This window comes from Sphaeramia orbicularis, chromosome 19 (assembly GCF_902148855.1).
Source record: "Sphaeramia orbicularis chromosome 19, fSphaOr1.1, whole genome shotgun sequence".
NCBI classification, from domain to species: Eukaryota; Metazoa; Chordata; class Actinopteri; order Kurtiformes; family Apogonidae; genus Sphaeramia; species Sphaeramia orbicularis.
In genome coordinates this window covers 44541546-44560657 of record NC_043975.1, presented here as the reverse complement: position 1 = coordinate 44560657, position 19112 = coordinate 44541546, and the positions used below count along the sequence as shown (strand labels likewise).

General features: G+C 40.1%; 1 protein-coding gene across 1 annotated transcript in view; it reads left to right on the top strand.

Moving 5' to 3' along the window:
* shisa8b (shisa family member 8b) overlaps positions 1-12827 on the top strand; it is a 108180-nt gene extending 95353 nt beyond the window's left edge. The window contains exon 5 of the mRNA XM_030121964.1: positions 11945-12827. Within this exon, the coding sequence (XP_029977824.1) occupies positions 11945-12501 (557 nt within the window). The 3' untranslated portion in view covers positions 12502-12827. The remainder of the gene's footprint in view (positions 1-11944) is intronic.
* The last annotated feature ends 6285 nt before the right edge of the window (positions 12828-19112 follow it).

The following is a 19112-nucleotide window of genomic DNA, read 5'->3' as shown; positions in this document are numbered from 1 at the left end:
CGCATGTTTGAGATCCCTGGTGTAAGGTTTGTATGTACATATCTGGACATGTTAAAATGAAAATGTCAGAGCTTAGATTCTATGTATCTGTGGATGCAGGAAAGTACAACGGCAGCGTTCCACTGAGGTTCTGGGTGGTTATGAAAGGAAAGAGGCCGTAGGGTTTTTTCCAGGTGTTTGTACGTACTGTACCATTTCATGCTGATAAAGGTCACACACACACACACTCACACTCACACACACACACACACACACACACACACACGTGTTGTTGTCCTTGGATAGTGTGTGTAATAGTGTAGAGAATAACACCAAACCCCAGGCATCACATTAGAGCTCAACACCCTTCCACCAGTCAGCCAAAAGCAAACCACTTCAAGTTGAGGTAGGCTTTGTCTTTTTTTCCCTTTATTATCCATGAAAGGTTGAACAAACATTCTCTTCCCTTTCCATCACTTTTAACTGGTTTTGCATATATACATGACAGATACCTAAGCCTGTGCACAGGTACATTTGGCTTTGGAACAAGGTCAGTCAAACACTGTTTCCAAACTCTCCCCTCTGTCAGTAACACTTGTACTGTATGTCCATAATTTGAATTTACCTCGAAACAACTTCTAATTAACAACCAAAGGACCTTATGTCTGCATTAAAGAGGAGCAGAGGAACAGACATGAAGGCAAAATTAATAAACACAGGCTTTGAGGTTTTGATCATTTGTTCACTGCAAGGTTGTACAAACGAAATGACAAGAACAAGCACTGGAAAAACATTTTCGTTAACTGAAATAAATAAAAACTATAATTAAAAGAAAAAAATAATAACTAACTGAAACTGTATTTTGTGTTTACAAAACTAACTAAAACGTATAAAAATTATGGATAAAATTCCCTTCGTTTTCATTTTTGACAATGTTGGATTGATACAAAAGCAATTTATTTTGCTCTAGCAATTTTATCTGCTGGCACCATACGACACTTCACAGTCTGTCACTTGTGGTTTCCAGTCGTCTTCTGGTCCCCACTCTACCTGGAAACATGGAGACTAAAGTTGGGAGAAAGCAGCAGAGTCCTGTCTGGGATTTATTTGAATATGACGGAGAAGAAGAGAAAAGATATGACAAAACTAAAACTAATACTGAAACTAAACTAAAACAAAGCAATTACAAAAAAATAAAAACTAATAAAAACAGCAAACCTGCTCTAAAAACGAATTAAAACAAACGGAATTAGACAAAAAAAAAGTCTAAACTAAATAAAACTAGAAGCACTCGGAGAGCACAGACCTCCGCCAAGGCTGATCAGTGGCCCCCCCCGTGGGCCCCCCACCCCCGATCACCACCAAAATTTAATCATTTCTTCCTTATCCCATTTCCAACAAACCCTGAAAATTTCATCCAAATCTGTCCATAACTTTTTGAGTTATGTTGCACACTAACGGACAGACAAACAAACAGACAAACAAACAAACAAACAAACAAACCCTGGCAAAAACATAACCTCCTTGGCGGAGGTAATTATCAGTTGGCGCAGTCATGCAGCATCAGTTAAGCTGTACAAATTAAGTCAGAGCAGCAGATCTGTGTGAGAAGCCCCACATTAACTGTCTTTAACACTTTCAGTGCCACGGGCCGATCAGATCGGCTTTGGAGAACACGCCATATTTGTGTACAAACAAACCATCCACCCCCATTTCTTTCTCACATTTCGATGACGTTCTTTCTGTGTCCCCCTTTTGAGACCAAGCAGACGGGAATTTGAGGTCACGCGACCGAATAATATTTTTATATCTTTTAAATGTTTCTTATTCTCCGGTGTTTCATCAGAGGGAGCCCTCCATGCCGGGGGGCGGCTGTGGACTCCGGGGGCTGTGGCGCCTTCTCTCACTGGGGTCCGCTCCTTTCTGGTGGGTGGGGGTCCCAGTTGGCCCTCTCCCACTGGTTGGGATGCGGGGCTGTGTTGCTGGTGCCTGGTCGCCGGGGTCGGCGGCTGCCTCCTGGTGCAGATGGCTCCCTGAGACAGCTCCTCCTAAATTGATGTTTTACTTTTACTTGTACATTTTTGTTCTGGTCTACCCGTGCTCAGTCAGTCTTCTTAAGTATGTGTGAGCTTGTGGGTTTGCATGTATATGTGTGTGTGTGTGTGTGTGTGTGTGTGTGTGTGTGTGGGTGTGGGTGTGTGTGGGTGTGTGTGTGTGTGTGTGTGTGGGTGGGTGTGGGTGGGGGGCGGTACTGATTTTAAACTGATATGTAAAGCACTTTGTGCTACAGTTTTTAATGTATGAAAAGTGCTATATAAATAAAGATTATTATTATTATTATTATTATTATTATTATTATTATTATTATTATTATTATGCAAATTACGATCAATAATGAATCGGCTGCGTCCGGTGCGTTTTGAATCTAATTAGCAATCGGTCGGATGTTACCGAGCGGTTTCCTGCAGGATTCTTCAAATATTACAAAAACGACGCAAAATACTGAAAAACGGCCAAATTCTGTGGCACTTTTAAGGCGTATTAGCCCCTTAACTGTCTGGCACTTAAAGAGTTAAAAAAACACACAATCCATTTATTCCACATTCTCATGTACAGCTCTGCTTGCAGTCCCAACATCAGTGTAAATGTCTCCACTTTGTGGGTTTCATCCGCTTTGTTCCTCCAGTCCTCCAACACCAGTGGCTCAGCCATCGTTAGGCCATCTTCAGGTGGTTGCTTTCTTTGCTGCAGCTCCAAAAATCTTCAGCAGGTACCTGTCATTCACCGTCAAATCGTCGGGAAAATTTCCCAACAGAAGTGACAGAGTGGGTTGCTGCAGTCCAAAACCCACAATCTGCTCTATTTTTGTACCAACATCTTTCCAGAAAGTTGTAATTTTTGTACAGGACCAAAAAATGTGGGTGTGGTTTTAATTGATTGTTAATTATTATTGTTAATTGATATACACACTACTATATACACACCTTTAAAGGTCAGAAAAACAGCACCTGATCTGTACAACTGTACTAAACAGTGTACAGTAATACACAAGGGCTAACGGCTACCATGACTCATGTCATATAAACAGGCACAAAACAACATTAATATTAAGTGATACAATATAAATACAGAAGTCAACAAAATGGGCCTAGTTATTTTTACCTTCTTTTTTTTTTTTTTTGACGCTTATTTGTTATTAGTCATTTTTCCTTTTTTTACACAAAACATTAACAAAACAAATAACATTCGGACGTTAGTATTTGTCACCAGTCAAAAACAAAATTGACAATTGGTACATATATAAATATATATATATATACATATATATATATATATATAAATATATATATATATATATATATATATATATATATATATATATATATCAGTACAGTTATACAGGGTGACACAAAAAAACGGGAACTTTTTAACAATCCAATAAAACCAAGAGTGATGGAAGAAAAATATTTTATTCATAGTAATTGAAACCTTAAAACATGCCATTTAAGAAACAATGATGGAATTTTCATTTTTTTTTAAATTACTTCCTGTAGATGGCGTCCTCCTGTACGAATGCATTCTTGAAATCTGCTGTTGAGATTCCTCATTGACCGCTGCAACATCTCAGCTGGTTTCTTCTTTAGAGCAGATCCAGTGTCTTCAAAGTTATTAATCCAACATTTTATCGTGTGTTTTGATGGAACAGCACCATGACGTCCTAAGTTGTAAAAACATCGGAACTCCCTCTGCGCAGCTGTCAAACTATCATCGTTTTTATAAAACATTTTTATGGCACATTATGGCATATTTAACGCACGCTGTTGCCCGTTCCACTGATCCATGGTTACTAAAATGGGGGTGTGTTTACTTGTTCAAGGTCACTCTCTCACAGTGCTGCCACTTGCTCATGTCTGCCAATACGCACTTCAAAAATTCTCTTTTTTTTTGGGTCACCCTGTACAAATTAAATCTGAGCAGCAGTTCTCTTTTTGTGTCAGGACCCACATTAACTCCTTTAAAAAAAAAACAATCCATTTATTTCCATCTTCTATTGAACACTTCTGTAATAAAAAGGTAAAAAAAAAAAGTCAGAAAAAAAGCACTATTTTTTACCCTTTAATTACAGAAGCGTTACATATTATACCTTTAATTTGTTGCTATAAGATGAGTGCTAACACACAGAGCTAACACACCAATGTGAAGGAATGAACAAATACAGCCTGAAAATATCTTTTCTCAGTATGTCCCTTCCTGTGTGATTTCTTGTAAAACTAAGTAATAATCTAAACCAAAAGTCGCACAGCCCTCCAAACTTTTTATATAACAGTGTCACCCCCCACCCCCCACCCCAAACACTACATCATAAAGAAATTATTCTACTGTTCAAACTTGTGAACAAAAATGATGAAACCAAACATAGAGACAAGGTTACGTTCATGGAGCTGGGAAGCTAGCGGCGATGACCTCAGTGTTTAGTTTATTTAAATAATTCCCTGTGACATTCATGCTAGCTCTCACACACACACACACACACATACATGTACACAGTCCGGACTCAGGGCGAGGGTATTTATAAACCCTCAGTGCTTTGTGTTCCGTATCCTGACACATATACCTTTACCTCCATCATCTCACTGATCTTCTCTATCCTCATCAAACCACCCACCTTCAACCCTCTCGCATCCTTGGAAAAGTTACATTCCACTGATATTAACCTGAAGGCCATGCACCAATGAAAGACTGGAAACACCAGCCTTACTTTAAACCCTTAAAGGCCCAAACGTCCACCTTTAACCCTTAAAGACCCAAACGTCCACCTTTAACCCTTACAGACCCAAACGTCCACCTTTAACCCTTACAGACCCAAACGTCCACCTTTAACCCTTAAAGACCCAAACGTCCACCTTTAACCCCTACAGACCCAAACGTCCACCTTTAACCCATAAAGACCCAAACGTCCACCTTTAACCCTTACAGACCCAAACGTCCACCTTTAACCCTTAAAGACCCAAACGTCCACCTTTAACCCTTAAAGACCCAAACGTCCACCTTTAACCCTTAAAGACCCAAACGTCCACCTTTAACCCTTAAAGGCCCAAACGTCCACCTTTAACCCTTAAAGGCCCAAACGTCCACCTTTAACCCTTAAAGACCCAAATGTCCACCTTTAACCCCTACAGACCCAAACGTCCACCTTTAACCCATAAAGACCCAAACGTCCACCTTTAACCCTACAGACCCAAACGTCCACCTTTAACCCATAAAGACCCAAACGTCCACCTTTAACCCTTACAGACCCAAATGTCCACCTTTAACCCTTAAAGACCCAAACGTCCACCTTTAACCCTTACAGACCCAAACGTCCACCTTTAACCCTTAAAGACCCAAACGTCCACCTTTAACCCCTACAGACCCAAACGTCCACCTTTAACCCATAAAGACCCAAACGTCCACCTTTAACCCCTACAGACCCAAACGTCCACCTTTAACCCATAAAGACCCAAAGGTCCACCTTTAACCCTTACAGACCCAAATGTCCACCTTTAACCCTTAAAGACCCAAACATCCACCTTTAACCCTTACAGACCCAAACGTCCACCTTTAACCCCTACAGACCCAAACGTCCACCTTTAACCCATAAAGACCCAAACGTCCACCTTTAACCCATAAAGACCCAAACGTCCAGCTTTAACCCTTATAGACCCAAACGTACACCTTTAACCCATAAAGACCCAAACGTCCACCTTTAACCCATAAAGACCCAAACGTCCACCTTTGACCCTTTCAGACCCAAATGTCCACCTTTAACCCTCAAAGACCCAAACGTCCACCTTTAACCCTTACAGACCCAAACGTCCACCTTTAACCCCTACAGACCCAAACATCCACCTTTAACCCTTAAAGACCCAACGTCCACCTTTAACCCTTACAGACCCAAACGTCCACCTTTAACCCCTACAGACCCAAACGTCCACCTTTAACCCATAAAGACCCAAACGTCCACCTTTAACCCTTACAGACCCAAATGTCCACCTTTAACCCTCAAAGACCCAAACGTCCACCTTTAACCCTTAAAGACCCAAATGTCCACCTTTAACCCATAAAGACCCAAACGTCCAGCTTTAACCCTTATAGACCCAAACATACACCTTTAACCCATAAAGACCCAAACGTCCACCTTTAACCCATAAAGACCCAAAGGTCCACCTTTGACCCTTTCAGACCCAAACGTCCACCTTTAACCCTCAAAGACCCAAACGTCCACCTTTAACCCTTACAGACCCAAACGTCCACCTTTAACCCATAAAGACCCAAACGTCCACCTTTGACCCTTTCAGACCCAAACGTCCACCTTTAACCCTCAAAGACCCAAACGTCCACCTTTAACCCTTACAGACCCAAACGTCCACCTTCAACCCATAAAGACCCAAACGTCCACCTTTGACCCTTTCAGACCCAAACGTCCACCTTTAACCCTCAAAGACCCAAACGTCCACCTTTAACCCTTAAAGACCCAAACGTCCACCTTTAACCCTTACAGACCCAAACGTCCACCTTTAACCCTTAAAGACCCAAACGTCCGCCTTTAACTCATAAAAACCCAAACGTCCACCTTTAACCCTTAAAGACCCAAACGTCCACCTTTAACTCATAAAGACCTACGTCCACCTTTAACTCATAAAGATCTAAACATCCACCTTTAACCCTTAAAGACCCAAACATCCACCTTTAACCCATAAAGACCCAAACGTCCACCTTTAACCCTTACAGACCCAAACGTCCACCTTTAACCCATAAAGACCCAAACGTCCACCTTTAACCCTTACAGACCCAAATGTCCACCTTTAACCCTTACAGACCCAAACGTCCACCCTTAACCCTTAAAGACCCAAACGTCCACCTTTAACCCTCAAAGACCCAAACGTCCACCTTAAACCCTCAAAGACCCAAACGTCCACCTTTAACCCTTAAAGACCCAAACGTCCACCTTTGACCCTTTCAGACCCAAACGTCCGCCTTTAACCCTCAAAGACCCAAACGTCCACCTTTAACCCTTAAAGACCCAAACGTCCACCTTTAACCCTTACAGACCCAAACGTCCACCTTTAACCCTTAAAGACCCAAACATACACCTTTAACCCATAAAGACCCAAACGTCCACCTTTAACCCATAAGACCCAAAGGTCCACTTTGACCCTTTCAGACCCAAACGTCCACCTTTAACCCTCAAAGACCCAAACGTCCACCTTTAACCCTTACAGACCCAACGTCCACCTTTAACCCTTACAGACCCAAACGTCCACCTTCAACCCATAAAGACCCAAACGTCCACCTTTGACCCTTTCAGACCCAAACGTCCACCTTTAACCCTCAAAGACCCAAACGTCCACCTTTAACCCTTAAAGACCCAAACGTCCACCTTTAACCCTTACAGACCCAAACGTCCACCTTTAACCCTTAAAGACCCAAACGTCCGCCTTTAACTCATAAAAACCCAAACGTCCACCTTTAACCCTTAAAGACCCAAACGTCCACCTTTAACTCATAAAGACCTACGTCCACCTTTAACTCATAAAGACCCAAACGTCCACCTTTAACCCTTACAGACCCAAACGTCCACCTTTAACCCATAAAGACCCAAATCTCCACCTTTAACCCTTACAGACCCAAATGTCCACCTTTAACCCTTACAGACCCAAACGTCCACCTTTAACCCTTAAAGACCCAAACGTCCACCTTTAACCCTCAAAGACCCAAACGTCCACCTTAAACCCTCAAAGACCCAAACGTCCACCTTTAACCCTTGAAGACCCAAATGTCCACCTTTAACCCATAAAGACCCAAACGTCCACCTTTAACCCTTACAGACCCAAATGTCCACCTTTAACCCTTACAGACCCAAACGTCCACCTTTAACCCCTAAAGACCCAAAGGTCCACCTTTAACCCTTACAGACCCAAATGTCCACCTTTAACCCATAAAGACCCAAATCTCCACCTTTAACCCTTACAGACCCAAACGTCCACCTTTAACCCTTAAAGACCCAAATGTCCACCTTTAACCCTTACAGACCCAAACGTCCACCTTTAACCCTTAAAGACCCAAAGGTCCACCTTTAACTCATAAAGACCCAAACGTCCACCTTTAACCCTTACAGACCCACACGTCCACCTTTAACCCTTAAATACCCAAACGTCCACCTTTAACCCTTAAAGACCCAAAGGTCCACCTTTAACCCATAAAGACCCAAACGTCCACCTTTAACCCTTACACACCCAAATGTCCACCTTTAACCCTTACAGACCCAAACGTCCACCTTTAACCCTTAAAGACCCAAACGTCAACCTTTAACCCTCAAAGACCCAAACGTCCACCTTTAACCCTTAAAGACCCAAATGTCCACCTTTAACCCATAAAGACCCAAACATCCACCTTTAACCCTTACAAACCCAAATGTCCACCTTTAACCCATAAAGACCCAAACGTCCACCTTTTAACCCTTACAGACCCAAACGTCCACCTTTAACCCTTAAAGACCCAAATGTCCACCTTTAACCCATAAATACCCAAACGTCCACCTTTAACCCATAAAGACCCAAACGTCCACCTTTGACCCTTTCAGACCCAAACGTCCACCTTTAACCCTCAAAGACCCAAACGTCCACCTTTAACCCTTACAGACCCAAACGTCCACCTTTAACCCTTACAGACCCACACGTCCACCTTTAACCCTTAAAGACCCAAAGGTCCACCTTTAACCCATAAAGACCCAAACGTCCACCTTTAACCCTTACAGACCCAAACGTCCACCTTTAACCCTTAAAGACCCAAACGTCAACCTTTAACCCTCAAAGACCCAAACGTCCACCTTTAACCCTTAAAGACCCAAATGTCCACCTTTAACCCATAAAGACCCAAACATCCACCTTTAACCCTTACAAACCCAAATGTCCACCTTTAACCCATAAAGACCCAAACGTCCACCTTTAACCCTTAAAGACCCAAACATCCACCTTTAACCCTTAAAGACCCAAATGTCCACCTTTAACCCATAAATACCCAAACGTCCACCTTTAACCCTTACAGACCCAAACGTCCACCTTTAACCCTTACAGACCCAAACGTCCACCTTTAACCCTTACAGACCCACACGTCCACCTTTAACCCTTAAAGACCCAAAGGTCCACCTTTACCCATAAGACCCAAACGTCCACCTTTAACCCTTACAGACCCAAACGTCCACCTTTAACCCTTAAGACCCAAAGGTCCACCTTTAACCCTTAAAGAGGCATCACTATTTTTTTCTGAATACAACAGCAAGGAAGATAAAAGATATGAAAAAACTAAAACTAAACTAAAACTAAGCATTTAGAAAAAAAAAAGGAAAACTAATAAAAAGTAGCAAAGCTGCTTTAAAAATGAATTAAAACTAACTGAATTAGAGAAAAAAGTCAAAACTAAATAAAACTAAACTATCATGAAAAATCCAAAACTATTAGAACTTTGCACCCCACTGAAACAAGAACTACAGTCTGATCTATTACAGTTCCACCTTCTTTTATCAAAATGGGCTTTTTTTGTGACTGATTTGAATTCACTTCATCAGTTCAATTATCCTGTGAAGCATTTAGTAAGTCTGTGTAATTGTAAGAACTTTGCCAGCTTATTACGGAAAAAAAAAGTAAAATAGGAGAATGCACGAAAAAAACACAAAATAAACACAAAAATGTAAAATGACTTCCAAACCTCCCAGCATCGTGACTTATATCTAAATATTAATCAAAAATAATCAGACAACAATTTCATTATATTATTCCAATGTTTATCAAGGAGTTACGGCATTTAAAAAAAAATAATAAAAAATAAAGTGGTGCATCTATAATCAATCCATAAATTCGGTCATTTCTGTTGACATGTTGTGTTAGAGATTAAATCTATGGATCTGAAAACCTTTTAACGCTCACAACCACAGACTGATTTAAGGGTTCGGGTTGAATTTAAGTCCTGTTTAGTTTTTTATTTTATATCTATTACAGTGGTTCCCAACCTTTTTTTACTCCTGACCCCATTTTAATGTCACAAATTTCTGGCGACCCCAGACATTCAAAACGGAGACTTTTTTTTTTTTTTTTGCTAAAATTTATTTGTTTTTGATCCTGTAATAGTTTTCTATCCTCTGTTTCAAATCCAGGTTAATGTTAGAGGGCATTTAGTCTATATAATGTTTATTATTGTGGACGGAGGCAGAAAAGCCAGGTGCAGATTACTGCACAAAGGGAGAATTGGATTTTCCTTGGTCAGGATATGTACAGTCAGTCCAGCTTGGATTTACAAGGCTGACAATTAATACTGAACAAACAAGAACTCAAACTATGAATTATGAAAGAGCTGCAGCATCTGAAACTGACCACAATGAACATTTGACAGATAAACAGAACCACAGTGCTGCAGTTTCAGACTCAGTTTCTCATGTTTTTTATGGATTGGGATTGTCTCTGTCGACTCATCATAGATTTTTTTATTAGTAAGTTTTTATTTTTATTAATTAGGGCTGCTCGATTATAGAAAAAAAATAATAATCATGATTATTTTAGCAATAATTGAAATCACAATTATTAAAACAATTATTTGTTAACCTTAAAGTGTTTTTTTTTTTGTTGCAAAACAATATAAAATATACTCTTTAAACATAAAGAAAGCTTTTAAACACTAAAACAAAGTATGTTCACTTTTGTACGAAACAAAAAAATCTTTGAATGCAAATAAGTGTACTGTAAATTCAAGTATGTTCCCTTTTGTAAACAAATAGTGCACTGGAATTAAACTGCTATAGACTTGCCATAGAACTGGAGCAATAAAAAAAACTCATGTAAAGTGCAAATTATAAATTCAAGTATGTTCAATGTAGTAGCAGCTCGTGTAAAATGATGTCTTGAAGACAAAACCTAGCGTTTGTCCAGTGTAGTCACCATTTGTCTGAAGCACCAGTTGTCAGTGGTGTTAATGGAGCAGATACCTTTAACCAGGTAATGGACAATGAAGTCTGTTTTTCTTTTGGTGTCTCTCCGATGTTGATGAGTAGGGAGTTGCAGCGTGAAGAGATTCAGAGATTGAAGATTGCATTGCGGACGAAGTTGTAGACGGAGTTGGGTTTTTTGTGTTTTGGTTTTTCATAAGATTATCATAAAGGTTGCGGTGGTTAAACTTCAGATGGTTAAAAAGGTTTGTTGTGTTAGCGGTCGGTGCGGACACAACTACGAAACACTTTTTGCACGTGATGTGTTTTTGCTCTTCATCTTCTTCATCAAACCCAAAGTGATTCCATACAATTGAATTTGGCGTACCTTTTTTGTTTACCAAGTGCTTCTGCTGTGATTCTCCTGCCATTTTTCAAGACCACTAGGTACAACTTTCCTCGTGAGGTAGACCTGCCGGCTAGCTGGCAGCTGTAGCTTAGAGGGGGTGGGGCCCAGCAGCTCATGGTAGCTTGCGTGCGCATAATTAAAACTCAAAATTAATAATTGTTTTTTCTCGATTACAGAATTTTTGTAATCGTTGAATGTAATAATCGAAATCGTAATTGAATTTCGATTAATTGCACAGCCTTATTATCAATTACTAGAAATTTCAGGCGACCCAGTTTGAATTCCAGGTGACCCCACATGGGGTCCCGATCCCAAGGTTGAAAAACACTTATCAATTATAAAACAAAATAAATCTAAACTATAATGAAAAATCTAAAACTGTTCTAAACTTGTTCAGTCTTCAAAGCTACAACGTCAGACTCTGCGTTCACTCGTTGACAGGTCATTTTAGGCCGCTTCTGCACGTGACTAAGAACTGCATCAGACTGTGACAAACACAAAAGGACTTTAAAGTATGAACAAGACAAAATAATGGATGTTTTATTTAGCACATTTGTCTGTTGGGCTTTGTTCTAATCTCCTCTGTTCCCTTTCTGTAGCGGACAGTGCATCTCGTAGTTACTACAAGAGCTTCCCGCTCATGGACTTCTCCCAGTACCAACCCATGGCCACTCCCGGTTTCCAGCCTGTCCCGGTGCAGCCTAAGGATAAGTCTTACCTCCACCAGCCCCTCCCATCGCACCACGACCACCACGCCCCCCTGTCCATCTCCATCCCCAGCAGCCACCTGGAGCACGCTCGCATCCCCAAAACCACCACGCACCCGCTGCTCTCCAGCTCGGCCTTTAAAGCGTGGGAGCCGACCGCACGCCATGTCCAGAGGCAGACCTCCGCCCCGGGTCACACCGCCACCACCTCCTCCGCCTCCTCCTCCATGCATAACTCCACCAGGAGGCACGGCTATTCAACCCGGAGGCAGCAAAGCATAGAGAACATGCCAGACCTCTTCAATCAGTCCTACGGAGGCATGTATGGAGGGGCGGGACACGGGCACCACGTCCAGGGGCAACACCCGCATCAACCTCAACCCCCCTACTACCACCACACCAGGGCCAAGAGCTACTCCACCCACAGCACCACGGAGGTGACAGTCTGAGGCCTCACAGAGCGCTCCACTGCCAATGCTAACTTTGGTGTTAGCTGAATGCCAGAGTTTGGGACGGTCAGCCCAGCAGGTGACGAATATTATACAGGGAGGTCGATGAAAATATGCAGAATCCCAAGGTTAAAAGAGCAGTGGGAAGCATCACTTTAAACTAGAAAAGGTAATTGCACTCTAGTAGCATTTTAAGAGTCCTCTACATTGAACCTATAATGTATGTCGACTAACTGAAAGGAAATCTAACCAGGATGCTTCAGAGCGGTCTTAGCTCCTCCACACCAAACCACTTTCACAGACTCTTGTGTTTCAGACCACAAACTCAACTAATGCCCCGTTTCCACTACATGGAACCGACTCGACTCGACTCGACAACTCCACTCGACTCTGGTACCAGGTCCTATTCCTGTAGACCATTTCTATTACAGGATACTACCGACTTTACAGTACCTGGACAGTATAGAGATGCGGCACCTTACTTCCGTGTCATCTGCACAGAGTTGGTGTTAAACTCACTCATTGCGTGTGATCTCGTCAAGCTCATGCTGAATTTTTACCCAAAAGACCCAAACATCCACCTTTAACCCTTAAAGACCCATGTTGTAGTTTTTGGGGCTGTCATCATGTGGATTAACCTACCGCTATATTTACTGTCAACTTCCGCATCTGTTTCTTATAAAACGGCAGGTCACAGAGACGACTCTCTGACCAATCAGTGGTCTGCAATGTTTACACGTCACCTTTTAGTATCTGGTCCCCAGTCCTGGAACCTTGCCGGAGGTGATACCAAAAACTAGTACCGGGTACCAGATTCCAGGACCTTTTTCGTAATGGAAACGCAAAAAGGCCAAGTTGAGTTGAGTTGAGTCGAGCCGGTACCATGTAGTGGAAATGTGGCATAAGGGGCTGGAACGCAATTCATAAAAGTGGGCCTTAAAGCTCCAGTAGGCAAAAATGAGACAGGAGGTGTTGGAATCTAGACAGAGGACAGAACCTCCTCCTGCAGCGTTCTCCTCCCCAAACTAAGACCAGATGATATAATGATGGACAAAGCAAAGACAAAATATCACAGTTTGGGAACAGCTATGTTATTTTTAGGATACACCACTATCTGTACAGTACAGCTGTGGCTGATGGGTTCTGACAGAAGCTATATAGAGTATTTCTACCACAAAAGATTTTTTAAAATTACCTGAAAATATTGTTAGAGGGTTTTTTTCAAAGAGTTTTGACATTATGTGGGTGTTTCTCTGAAACTGGTCCTAAAAACAGGACAGAGGAGCTAAAAAAAAAAAAAACCAGATGTAGACTAATGTTCTGAAGCAGGTTTGAAAGAACTTTGGGTCTATTTTAAAAATAAATATTCACTGAGATAAAAGAGAAACTATTTTTCAGAGAAAACACATTTTTATTCGACGCTCATACAAAAATCCACATGCAACGTGGTAGAAAGAACACGAAAATTACGCACTACTATTTTATTGAATATCTTTTATTCTGTCACAGGTGCATTTTGGGAATTGAAGTAAATATTCATGGCAGAGTGTTTGACAAAAATCTCTCTATTTGTGATTTATTAGTGTTTAACTAGGCAGGTTCTGTATGTAACACAAGTGGACACAATGGGTTCCACACCAAACCTGGAATGAGGCTGAGACTGATGCCAAACCCACATGTGTGGATTAGAAAAACCACTAGGATCCACACATTGAACACAGTATTTTTATTTAGAGTCTATAGAAGACCATTTACACACGTTTACACATCTAATGCACTGACACCTAGGGAGATTTAATGTCCATTTTGGGTCCTATTTTTGGACCCAATATTTGATTATAAATTCATTAAGTATGGGATGGATCAGAGCAAGAGGATAATTTTTTTTGCATTTCTCTGAGGTCATCATTAGGTCCATCCTGGGGGTAAATATGTCTACATTTACCTTTTATTATTGGGTCTAAAAAGATGGAAAAGTGTCAGATACTAAAATAAACCCAGTTTCAGGGACAGACCCATGTCCATGATGTCAGTCTAATAAGTTACACTGATGAACACTGAATATATAGAGCAAGAGGGAGTAGTGAGTCTCCCCTGGCATTTAAAGCTAATGCTAAGGTCAGAGTTGATGCTGAAATAATAGTGTTTCTTCTCCGTGGATGAGCTTGATTATGAAATTTATGAAAGTGTTACTAAAACTGGCTGGCATTTGTTGATCCATGGTTCCAATTCCAAACAGATCAATAGTGTAGCTTAGGACAGAGGACAGATTTATGGTATTACTGTCTAAAAACAGAGCTAAGCTAACAGAGCTATAATGCAAACTATCAGCTGATGCAGCATGTGAAGATTTGAAGACAGTGTAAATTTGACAGTAGTCTCTTTTTCTATCGGACTTCTGTGCAAAACTTTACTGATATTTACTAAATGTCAAAAATACAGAAGTGTGTAATGTCGGTTTTTCCATTAAATCACAAATGTGATGATATATTTATTATGGTGAGATGACACAAGGAGTCATTCCATAAGCATGGAGATGAACGTAAATATGGTGTTGATTTACAGATATATTCATTATTATTATACATTACCCCTCTATCTCCTACTAAATTCTAAAATGATGTGGTTTCCTGGTGTGTCCACACATACCCACATGTTTCTTCTTCTTCCCCTGTTGTAACGTACATCATCATCCAATTTTTTAATTCACCTGACTCTAGTTGCAAAAAAAGGTCTTTCCATTGCAGTTTTGCACGATAGACCATTTGCGCTACGCCCAAAAAAAACACCTCTTGCCAGTGCAAAAACTTTTTAATCGAAAAAATGAGACTTTTGGCGAAATTGTCGTTTTTCCATTATGCAAATTTTTATGCACAAATTATATTTACGCAATTTGAGGGTCAATGGAAAAGCGACTTGTGTGAGTTTATGTTTGATGGATAAAAGTTGATAATTGTGGTTTGTCTGTAGTTTTGGTGGCTGTGAGGGCTTTGTTGTTCATGACCTCCTCCTCTTCCTCCTAATTGTCTGGAATATCAATCCTACATATATCCCCTTTTTAATGTCAGTGGGGTTTTAGATGTCAGTTTTTGATTCAACAGTATCTGCCACATAAATTTATAAAGCCTGAAGACAGAGCTAGAAGGAGTCGCCAATGTTTACATACCTCTTCGATGCGTTGAACTGCAATATGTTAAATGGATTCTATGAAATTTGGCGTCTAATGACACCATAACATACTGCCTACTGAAGCTTTAGGGGGACCACTGAACACACACAAAAAAAATGGAAATTACCAGTTGATTGGAGGTGTACAATCTAATGAAAATTGATATTGTCTGTGATTAAAGTTTGTGTTATCTTACTTAGTTTGGTTTACATTTATGAGGCGTACGTAGATGATGTGCTAATGTATGTCTACAAAACTGACTGATTCATATTCAAGTTTAGCCAAAAAGTGACCATACCTTTAAATTTAAGGGCAGCTTCAATTTAATGGGGTTTTTTTGCACTAAGACAAAGACAAAATTTTGGAGTTGTCATTATTTATAGCACAGGTCAGCCCCTGGGATGAATTTGTCAAATGCAGAAATTAGACTGATGATATTAACAATGAAGGATGTTAGAATCATTTTAGGTCAATTCAATCTCAAGTGGGTCAGAACCAGTAAAATACTATCATAATAAACTATAAATAATGAAAACTCAGATTTTTTCTCTTTGTTGCAATGTGAAAAAAAAGTAAAATTACACAAAAATGTTTACATTTACAGACTAACCTTTTACAAAAAATGTGAATAACCTGAAATTTCATAAGAGAAGTATGTGGAATTGTACCAATATTCTGCCTGTTACTAAATGTTTTGTGTATTTGTAGATCCACTGTGATCTGTAAGTTGTGATGCATATGTATAAATGATAAACTAAGGTATAATATTGTTAAATTTGCACTTATTTTTCTTAAGAAATTTCATTTTTTTTCAGGTTATTCACATCTTTTTTGTTTGGATAGTTTATAAAAGTAAGTATTTTCATAATTTAATGGGGTTTTTTAGCACTAAAACAAAGACAAAAATTTGGAGTTACGATAAAATGTGACCAATCTGAACAAATATGAACAACCTGAAATGTCTAAAGAAAAATAAGCACAAATTGAACTATTTTCTGCCTGTTCATCAGTGTTTAGTGTCTTTGTAGATCTGATCCATTATGCACATGTAGAAATGATAAGTTGAGGCCGAATATTGTTAAAATTGCACGGATTTTTCTTAAGAAATTTCAGTTTTTTCAGGTTATTCACATCTTTTTTGTTTGGATAGTTTATAAAAGTATTTTTATCATTTAATGGGGTTTTTTGCACTAAAACAAAAAGAAATTTGGAGTTGTCATTATTTACAGGTTATTATGTTATAATTTTACTGGTCTGGCCCACTGGAGATTAAATCGGACTGAATGTGAAACCTGAAAGAAAATGAGTGTGAGACCCCTGCTGTAGTTGTTGTTTGGGTGCGGTGTGACTAATGGAACATATTCAGGTCATTTCAGGTCCTGTAGATGCCTTTCTTTGCTCTTCTATAGTAACTCCCCTCTTCTTCTTGTACAAACATGGGTACTGTTTTGACTGTTTTCGCGTCTCTCAGTCTACCTCCACGCTCAGCTGTTTCCTCCTCGCTCCTCTCTCCCGCTTACGGCCTCTCCCACCCTCTTTGCTTTGCATTTGTGTGCCATCAGGCCCCATCAGGCATACAAGGGACAGCCTCCCCCGGGTCACATTAACTGGGCTGTGAGGACAATGCCACCATCATGTCAGCTCCCATCAGCCTCCATCCCCGACCGCGAGAGAGAGAGAGGGGGAGGAAAGGGGACGGGCTAAGAGCCAGAGGCTGGGACTCTTTAGAAAACGAAGAGAAAGGGAGGAGAGAGAGGAGAAAAATAGAAAAACAAAACGTGCAGGAGCCGCTTGTTTTTCCTTCCTGGAGGGGAAGGAAAGGGAAGGAGTCACTGTGGCTCTGGGTCTCTCACTACTCGACTGTCTGGGTCAGAACTCACAGTGTGTGGATGGAAGTGGACGGATGCCAGTGTGTAATTTCCACCCCCTGGCACCAACACAGGGGAAATTCACACAGGCATTTCCAGGCCTGGAGCGCCACACACTCCTCATTTCATCTCTGAAGCCTGGACAGTAAAGGACGTGGTGCAGAGCTGCCACCGCCGCCGCCGCCACCGATGCCAACACGCCACAGTTAAAACACGGGTGTCAAACATGCGGCCCGGGGGCCAAATCCGGCCCACCGAAGGGTCCAATCTGGCCCGTGGGATGAATTTGTGAAATGCAAAAATTACACTGAAGTAGAGCTGAAATGATTAATTGACTCAAAGTGATCCAAAAATAATTATTCAACCACAATTCTCCTGAATCAAAGCTTAGTTTCCGTCATTTCTCTGCTGTTAAACATTGGTTCCACTGTTGTGTTTCACTCGGACGCTTATTGTGATGCACAAAGACACTTCAATTCAGGAAAACTGCAATAGAATATTTCCCTTCAATCAATTCAGGTCAATTAATCGAATCATGAATTTTTGCATTCGCTTCAAGCACCTAATCGTTTAATCGTTTCAGCTCTACACTGAAGATATTAGCAATCAATGGTGTCAATGTCATTTTAATTCAGGTTCCACATACAGACACATACAGTCCAATTAGATTTCAAGTGGGTCAGAACAAGTAAAATATTATCATAATAACCTATGAATAACGACAACCCCAAATTTTCTCTTTGTTTTTTTTGGTGTGAAAACGTAAAATTCCATGAAAATGTTTACATTACCAAACTATACTTTTACAAAAATGTGAATAACCTGAACAAATATGAACGAACGGAAATGTCTAAAGAAAATTAAGCACAATTTTAACTATTTGCTCCCTTTTGCTAAGTGTTTACTGTCTATGTAGTTGTAGTTGAGGCAGAATATTGTTAAAATTGCACTTATTTTTGTAGGAAATTTCATTTTTTTCAGGTCATTCACACTTTTTTTATTTGGATAGTTTATAAAAGTAAGTATTTTCATAATTTAATGGGGTTTTTTTGCACTAAAACAAAGACAAAAATTTGGAGTTTTCATTTATTTCTATTTTAACAGAAATGTCTTAAGAGAAGTAATTGCAATTTGACTAATATTCTGCCTGTTACTAAATGTTTTGTGCGATTGTAATGCACATGTGTAAATGATAAACTGATAAACCGAGGCAGAATATTGTTAAAATTGCACTTGTTTTTCTTACGACAATTCAAGTTGTTCATGTTATTCGGATTTTTAAGGAAACTTTGTAGATGTAAACCTGATCATAATATACCATACCATACCAACTTTATTTATAATGCACTTCAAGAACTTTACAGCTGACCAAATTGCCGTACACGAAACATAAAACAAGGGATTAAATAAGTAAATAAGTAAGTAAAAACAGTGTTAAAACAGGGTGTAAAGCGGGCTAAGAACAACAAAATACAGCCATCATAAAAACAAAGACAAATTAAAATCTGATAAAAACAGCATAAAAAATAGATTTAAAAAAAAATCAGGTCAGACAGGTTGGAGGGGGCAAGGCC